The sequence below is a fragment of the Ammospiza caudacuta genome, chromosome 4, assembly GCF_027887145.1.
Source record: "Ammospiza caudacuta isolate bAmmCau1 chromosome 4, bAmmCau1.pri, whole genome shotgun sequence".
NCBI lineage: Eukaryota > Metazoa > Chordata > Aves > Passeriformes > Passerellidae > Ammospiza > Ammospiza caudacuta.
The window spans coordinates 25,109,386-25,118,367 of NC_080596.1; the positions used below are offsets into that span (position 1 = coordinate 25,109,386).

At 47.6% G+C, this 8,982-nt stretch overlaps 1 protein-coding gene across 3 annotated transcripts in view; it reads right to left on the reverse strand.

Annotated features, from left to right (window-relative positions):
* Positions 1–6,741, reverse strand: part of BMP2K (BMP2 inducible kinase) — a 49,116-nt gene extending 42,375 nt beyond the window's left edge. For all 3 annotated transcript variants that reach the window (XR_009274656.1, XM_058803558.1, XM_058803557.1), the window contains exon 1: positions 6,386–6,741. Coding sequence is in view for 2 of the 3 variants with exons in the window: in XM_058803558.1 (XP_058659541.1) it covers positions 6,386–6,527 (142 nt within the window). In the remaining variant the exon portion in view is untranslated. The remainder of the gene's footprint in view (positions 1–6,385) is intronic.
* Positions 6,742–8,982: the final 2,241 nt, after the last annotated feature.

Below are 8,982 nucleotides of genomic sequence, written 5' to 3' on the forward strand. Positions count from 1 at the left end.
ATAACATCCTCAAAAAAGACCATAATTGTGTGCAGTTAAAGGTGTAACACCACCCGTCCACACATACACGATGCAGGAAGGAGTGTCCGCAGGGCATGCAAGCACTAATAACTGGATAATCAAAGAGCATTAGACCACGTGCCCTAAAAGCTGAACTTGGCCCTGGCTGTACAATAGATGCCTTTGTCAGCCTACAGATGTTTCCCAACCTGTTCCTTTCTCCACCTGTGTCCCAGAAGCACACAGCAGCTCTGAAGAGCACAGCAAGAGCAAGTGCTCTGCCCAAGTGCCACCACAGTGCCCAGCACACCAGATGTGTGACTGACTGAGTTGGAGCTTGATTCTGTGTGCTACATTATATGAAAACAGACATTTACCTGCATGACAAGGGAATGTGTAACACAAGGATCACATCCAAATCCCCAGATTGCTTTTGGTTTGCCTGCTCATTACAAAGAGCACAGCTCCATGCTGTGCTAGCCAAACAACACTTTTTTCCATGTGAGCTGCCTTCATGAGGCTCAGGAGGTCCCAAGAAAATCCCCCCACACACAACACAGACTCCCCCATCTTTCACCACGCAGAAATCAAAAGCTGGTCTAGGATCTCAGCACCTGCCAGTCTGCAGATACACTTGATGTAAGGCAGCTGTGACTATTTTGGGGAGTGTAGAAGAGCTTCATGTGTATTGTGTTATGCTTTCAGCCAAAACAAAAGTCAGTTTCAAGCACTCACTCTGCTTTTTCTCCCTTCCATCTTGAACTGGAATAAACCATATCTGCTACTCCATTATTAGCAAAGCAGAACTGTTTGAGACAGAATAACAGGCTTGACCTTTACAGTTATGTGCAAACAGATTCAGAAATGTTTCACTCTGGAAAAAAATCGACATGACCAAACCAACTCAAATGCCACAAGTTAGCCTTCCAGACAGCCTTCCAGCTCATAATCCACCTAAACAACCGAACTAGATTACAACTGAAAATAAAAGAGCAGCTTCTACAGAGCAGCAAGTCACATGCAATAACCAAACTAACCAAGACCAGTACTGTACATGTCACTTTTGTCTCATAGGAGAACAACAGCACACCCCAGCAGAAGTAACCCTGCACCAGGTATACTACATTCATAACACCTGCCAGAGAAATAAGCTCTCCCAGAGTTAAAAACAGGGGCCACACCTCGTGGAAACACTTCGAAGTACTAAAGTCCACAGATCCATTACAACGGCATCTCTCTCTATTTACCTCTCCAGAAAAAAAAACAACAAACAAGCTCCACCTTGAGAGGAGATGAAGCAGTGTCAGCCATACTGCAGCCTGCTTCCAAATTTACAGAAGCTGCTGGAGCTGCAAATCCTCACAATGCCGTGCTCTGGGGACCAAAAATGACGGCTTAAGAGGTTAATTGAGGTGGGGGTAAACAAAGGCCAATAGTAACTTATCCTGCACAACACAAAGTTCGTTGACTTGGATTACCAACTGAACTGCTGTTGCTGAGACATAAGGTAGAAAAAACAACAACCACAACAGAACATTCAAGACAAGCTCAATTTCAAAAGCGGTTTGGAAAAACTTAAATAAACAGCATGACTACCTACAAACACACAGCACAAGAGCTCACAAAACAGGACCTGGATTCCTCTCAATTAAGGCTACATTTTTCTTAGGCCTCAGCTATAACAGTATGAATGTAAGAGGCAAACCAAATCACAAGTGATCAAGTACTTACAAACACTACATACCAAGTAGGACAGTAGAACTCACAAGCAGCTCATTCCTTCACTGGTGTAAGACACTGGAGGAACAGTTGACTGGCTCAAAATAACCAGGTGGGAACTGTGTGGGCTAACAGGGTGAGCTCTGCAGAGTCAGACAGCCACTGCTCCTCCCCTGCCCCACACTATAATGGTTTCACTGACTCCCTCCCTGCCCCAAAATGGCGGCAACTGACCCACAGCCGCACCCAAAATGGCGGTGACTGACCCAGGGCCTGCAGCAACTCAGACCTGCTGAAAGCTTTTGTCTGGGAGAAAGGCAAGCTGACCCCCAGAGCAGGTAGATGGGGAGAGAGCTGCTGACCCTCTGTGGGTTGATGAGCAGTTTGTTACTGAACCTCCTGGGAATTTGGTTGTTTCTCTGCACACCACCTAGAAGGAACCAAGCTACCTTTGCTATTGAGAGGCCCCTTTTCACAGATGTGCTTTAACCACCATATCTACTAAAAAAAGCAAGCATTCTACTACACAAAGATGAACTAATCAACTTATAAATACTTAAAGTACCTAACAGATGAACTTCATACCACTTGAGTGGCCTTTCCCCTGCCTCTCTAGCCCTAGACACAAGGTCACTTGGAAAAGCAACTCACCCCCAAGCCACAGCAGCAGAGGCCCAGCCCCACACAGCCCCGGACTCACTGCTTTATCAGCCTGGACGACAAAAATAAACCACTGTGTCCACTAGCACACCACTTCTTTCCACACACCCCAGGGCACAGCAAAGTCAGAGCACAAGACCAGCCAAGTGTCATGCTCACTCTTTGCTGTCCAGAGCAGAACAGCTGCTTTGCATCCCCTCTAGGTACTTCTGAGAGTTGGGGCACGCAGAACTACCCAGGCCTCCTTCAAGGAGCCTGGCATCTCACCTCCACGCTCCTCAGCGGTGCACTGGCTGGACAGAGTGCAAACCGCTGCGGGGGAACACTACACAGCACTGCTTTATTTTGCTAAGATACAACAGCATATGCCCCACAGCTCCATTAACCAATTCTGAATGAAAACAAAAAGCAGATGATGACCATCTTTCCCCATCCACAAATCAGCTTCCAAACCAATCTAGTCAATTTTGAGAAGGAAGAAGCTGGAGAGTCCTCCAGCCTTTTCTTTAACAGCTGTAACTGCCTCTTCCTTGCTTCATCTGCACTTGTTAAAAACATACCCATATATTCAATTACAACACTTCCCAAAACCTCTTTGGTCTGCTCCTGGTGCAAAGACAACTTAGAGCCAACTTAGAGAATTCAGTTTCACCATCTCAAGCCCTGCCAAGCAATCAAGACAGAAATGAGCATCTTGCAATGCCTACCTTCATAACAGGCAGAAAAATCACTTTTACTGCAGTTATTAAGCAAAAAGGACTTAGTGAAGTCCAAGTCAAGACAAACAAGTAAGTAGTATCACTATGTCAAGCCACAACTTTCCATCTCCTCCCCATGTAAGACAATATTTTGACAACTTGCTAATTTTAAGTTTCATTTTCACTCTTCACAACATAAGCTGTTCTGCATTGACATTTTTAAGCATGTTTCATACCTCACCATTTCCAGTTTGCTGCAATTTCTGAGGTATAAAGTCTTTTTCAATACTGGAGTTCCCATAACTTCAGTTCCCCAAACACCACCTCAAACTTTGAACAGAGAACTCCCCCTATTTTCATTAGATTTCACTTTCCCAACTTGAGCTGCGTTGCAAATACTCTGCTTCAATAAAAAGACAAAGCCTTCAACTCTATCAGACATTTATTCCACATATTTCTACCTTGCCCTCAAAATGGATAGGAATTAATTTTCTACATCAAACCTTCAGTCAAATTAACTGCTTTTCCCATCTCTGAGAAATAAAACGTAAAAACACATACCTCCATCAAAAAGCATACTGACCACTAGGCTATGGAGGCCAAGAAGTCATCACAGATCAGGTGAGTTTGGAACAAAACAAACCATCTAACAGCCTAACTACAGCTGAAGACTACAGCTCTTCAACTTCACACCCTCTTCAGTCAAAAAGATGCTTTTCCTTTAGATAGCATTATACTTTATTCAGAACAACTGGATAATAATGCTCCACACTTCTGCCTTTAGAACTTTGCAACAAAACCATTTTGTCAAAGACTACAGAAAAACATCTGGAGGGCAACACCTGCATCAACATGGGAAATCTGCACCAAGATCCAGCCCTGCAACCCAGGAAGGTCATTACAACCCCAGCTTCTCAGTATGACCACTGCCAGTCCTCCAGTTCCCAGGAGCCTCCATCCTCCACAATGCCAGGAGCTGCCTTCCTAAGATTACTCAGAGCAAAAGCTGGAAAGAGGGTGGGGGTTTAACAGCTTGCATAAAACAGACATATCATGCTATTAATTCTAATAGCTAATAAAAACACAATATACCACAGCTCTGCTAACAGAACAGAGCTGTATCTCCTATTAAATAGATTTGTTAAGATCTTTAGATTTGTTAACTAGATCAATCATTAATGCCTCATAACACAAGCTCTAACTTGGATGGCTATTAGCATCTTAAAAGCTATTTCATCAGCATGAGTAATAGGAACTACCTGACAAGTTCACAAGCTTCACTTAAACTCAGTTTCAGAAACTGAAAGAAAAAAATGCCTTGTGCAAAGAGGACAGGAAAAAACTTTTCTCCACTGCCCTCCCATGAGAAAGATTATTAACCAGGGGATTTGTAAAGCATTCAGCATTAGTTACAGGTAGCAGTATGACTAATGTAGCAGCAGTAACACACAATTCTTACTATTAATTGCTACTGAGGCAAGGGATTGATTGTCAACGAGTTATTCCCAGATACAACGCTATCTCCTGAGCCATAAAGCCTGGTGTCAGTTCGGAGCACCCGAGCGCCACCGGGACACTCAATCAGAGAGCCCTTCCCCCGGCACACACCTGCGGCACACACACACCCCCTGTCACAGCCCAGCTGCTCCCCGGCAGGCAGAGGAGCTGGGAGAGCCCGGCCCCTCCTATTTCCCCAACCCTGCGCTTGTGCCACCTGTTCCTTTCTGATCCTCCAGGCCCCTTCGGCTCCTCCCTACTGACCCGCTCCAGGGACAGCTTGGAGACTTTTCTCAGGATGCAGCAAATTTCCACTGCCCCGACCCTTATCAGTTCTCATCCTAAGCATCTAGACTCAAAACACCACATAAAACCTGAAGAATAAAAAAAGCAGTAGAAAACATCTTTCAGACTCGAAAGTAGGAAGTTAATTCACACAACAGTCACATGGTAAATTTGGACTTCCCCTGGCCCCCAAGGGCTGTCAATTTGTTTCTGCCAGCTACAGAAAAGAAAAAAAAACCCATAATCTGTAGTGACTCTAAACACAGAACATTGTGAGAAAACTTTTAACAATCTGCTACACTGAACAAAGCACTATAAAATTTCTCTCCTCTCCACTACATACATTTTCTGTGACACCACCTCAATTTGTTAAAGAGTCTATTGCCTTTTTTTTTTAATCTCCATGTTGCTATCAGCCCAGCCAAGACATGACCTGCTGTCAGACCTTCTTGCAGTGACTTGGAAGTAGCTCCCAGCAAGGCCAACCAGGTATGCAGGTGGCTAATTCCTGACACCATCTTCATAGCCCAAATACAAAACACTGCATTCCAAATATTGCATACCAAATCCACTTTTCTATGAAAATCATTCCTAGACAGCAATGAAAAGCTAAGTGCCACTTTTGTGCTCCCATGCCAATTAGTGATATTATCTACATGCACTTGCTAAAACCACATCTTAAATCTCCACCAAGAAATGCATAAAATCAGCGAAAGTTAACTAGTGTACTTACACATAAATATATTTACAAAGTCTAAGCGACACACTGATGAAATCGACAGAGATATATTATTTCACCCACAACATCCTAAGCATTGCATTGTAAACATTCAGTAACTATGAAATATACAGAACTAGCCCTAAACTCAGTGACCTGGGAAGCAAATGACTTTACACATCACATCAATTACCAGCTCTGGAAGACAAACACCACACTGTTTCCCACAGTGTGAAAAACTGTGCAAAACTCAGTGCAAAACTCAAAAATGGCTCTTCTGATGGTGTCCCATGCCAGCACCTAGTGAAGTAATACAGCTGAGAAAGTCCAGCCAACCCCATGGCTACAAAAACCCTACAACTCTTCCTTCGGTCCCAGTGCAAGTCCGACGACACCAAGTGCAAGTTCACCACAAGAAGCACAAGCCGAGAACCCTGCAGCGAGGGGAGAGGCTCCACAGCACAACCTGCCAGCACTGCACTTCCACCCGTGACACCAATCTGCTGCCTTACACCAAGAAAGACCAAGAATTTTATTTTGTCGGGTTTGTTTGCGTTCTCTTCCCTCACCGTAGGGGGCAAAAGCAAAACACGCAGCTGAAGGAGGCGCCGCTGACACCTCACCGCGCCTCACTCACCCAAGGCACCGAGCCGGGGAACCCCGAGCGCCCCAACGAGCCCCCGGCCCAGGGAGCGGCCGAAGCAGCTCAGCCCAAAGCCCCGCAAGCCGCTCCCCGCGGCCGAGCGACTCCCCGGGGCCGGGAGGGCCCGGCTCCGGCCCGTCCGCGCCGCCCCCGGCCCGCTCTTACCTTCGGCAAGCGGCTCCTCGGGGGTCACTTGGTACCGCCCCACCGCCAGCGCCCTGCCCAGGGCCACGCCGCTCCCGGAGCCACTGCACGCCGTCCCGCCGCCGCTCCCCTCGGACTTGGGCATGCGAGAAAACTTCTTCATGGCGAGCGGAGCCCCAGGAAGAACCGGGCAGGAACCTGAGGCAAGCGGCGGCCAGGGGGTGCCCCGCTTCACATGCCGGCCGCAGCACTCGCTTCTCCTCGCCCGCCGCCGGCTCCCAAAGGGGAGGAGGAAGGAGGAGGAGGGGGAAGGAGGAAGGAGCAGCCACAGCTCCGGGCGGCCGGGGCGGCTGAGGGGACGCCGCGCGCTGTGCCGGGAGCGGCCGCCCCGCCGGCGCGCGGCCTGACGGCGCAGGCGCGGTCCTGCCCCTCACGAAAGTACCCGCCCGGCCGGAAGTGCGGCCGGCGCTGCACGTGCCGCGGGAGCGAGGCGCGAGCCCCCCCCCCCCCCCACCGCGGTTTCCCGCTCGCGGGGCCCCGCGCGCTCCCTCAGGGGAAATGGCGGGAGGCGCTAAGGGGGACGCGCCCCGGGGGGGGGACACGCACCGCGCAAAACCCACCCTCACGATGTCCGTCGTGCTCCGCCGACCCAGCCCGGACGTGCCCTCGGGAAGAGTGTGTGGGAAGCAAAGCGGTGTGGTAATGATCGCCGTGGTAAAAATGGTTTCCCACGCCCGGGCCTGTGGAGCGCTTCGAAGAGAAACCTCAGGGGGGTGGTGGAGTCCCGTTCTCTCCTCACCTGGCTGCTTTCTGTGTCACCTGCTCAAGGTGACCTGGCCCTGGCAGGGGAGCTTGACTGGATGATCTCCAGAGGTCCCTCACAAACCTAACCTAAAAATCTCTTCATCTGGGAAATATGTGCGAAAAGCGTTGATGATGGGTATAAATTCCAGTGGTGTGCCTACGCATATACTCTGTGCAAAGGTGTGAGGGTGACTGAAAAGAAGGGGTGGGACAGGGCTGAAATGATGGGTCTGTACAGGTAGCCATCAGCAATGAAATTTAATACGAACATTTCCCCTCTGTTGAAGTATACTGACATTGACAAAACAAACCAGGGAATTTACCACCACTGATTCACAGGCTGATTTCACACAGGAGTCCCTCCCCCACCCCATACAAATAAAAATGTAGTACTTGTGTGGTTGTTTTTTTTCCTAACCAAATGAAAACATACACAGTAAGACCAAAACTGGTAAAGAACGCTCTATCAGTTGTTGCCATCTTATTTCAAATCTCTCATACCTTCTTAGTGATTTCTCATGGACAGCTCCTCACAGCACTGACTCCTGCACAGCCAGCAAACTCCAGCTCTCTCCTAACTCACTCTTCTGTAGCACTTGTCTTCTTATTGGACACAGCTGTGGCCCATTAAGGGCAGGCCAGTTCCTAATGTTTGGTGATTAGTACAGCTGCAACTCGTCAGGTGTGAGACTACCTTCGGCACTATTTTCTTACATTCTATCCCTCCACAGTCAGTCTCTCATAGGAATAAATGAAGCTGGATTTTTGGGGTTGGCAGTGGTAATTTAACAAAACAATCTTTCCTGCTGAACAGGTAAGTTTTGGATGGATATCACTTACCGCCACTGGTTCAGTAAAAACGGAGAGGTCTGAAGTACAAATCTTTGGGATGATGTTTTGGTAACCAAATTAGTTTCAACTTAACCATGTTGCCACAATCTTAGTGGGTAAGAAAACAACAATGTGTCTGTATTGAAGGGACAACCTGTCACGTATGGAAAGCACTGATAAGCTGTTTGCATGGGCAGTCCCCTTTCTGAGGTCGCTGCTGTCCTCTCAGTAACAGCAGATCTGTTTTTCAACAGCATACAGAGATTAATTTGCAGTTTTCCCTGGGAGAGAAAGGAATTTTCAGTGGATGAAAGGAGCAGAGTTCTGTGAGATGACATAAGCAGGAGTGTTGTGTTACTAAGGGCATTCCTACAGTGAGATATGGCTATGCCTCTTAAACATTTAATGATCTCTTTGAGAAAAAAATGCAGCCAGGTTACGAGCATGTACATTTGGTGCCACTGACCGCTGTGATTTTGGTGGTGCTCAGTAAAAATAATGTATTTGCTAAAAGCCACTGTGACTTTGAGAGTACAACTGGCTTTTAGGTTACCTGGTAAGGTTTTATTTGGCTTTGGTGTCCCCATCCCCATCCATGTGTTCTTGTTTTTTTTAAAGTAAGAGGCTGAATTATTGCAGGAGTTATTTATGGGCCAGAGAAAATGAGCCCTCTTGTTACACTGGGATTAACACTGCTAATCTCTGTCTTGGCATCCTGGAGAACACAGAGGTCTCCTCCTGGACATAGCTGGCAAATTAGTGTGTTAGCAGTGCACACTGAGCTGCACTGCTGAGCCTGTAGTGGCTGCAGGGCTGGCTGGTCTCCTGGCAGGAGTCTCCAGGAATCTCTACTGCCTCACAGTGTTCCACAGCACCTTTTGCCTCAGCCTTAGCACCAAATGGGTTTTTCCTGTGAGATGCCAGCATGTCTTCATGTTAAGGAGTCCCTTTTAAGTGTAGAGCAAGGAAGTTCAATAATAGGG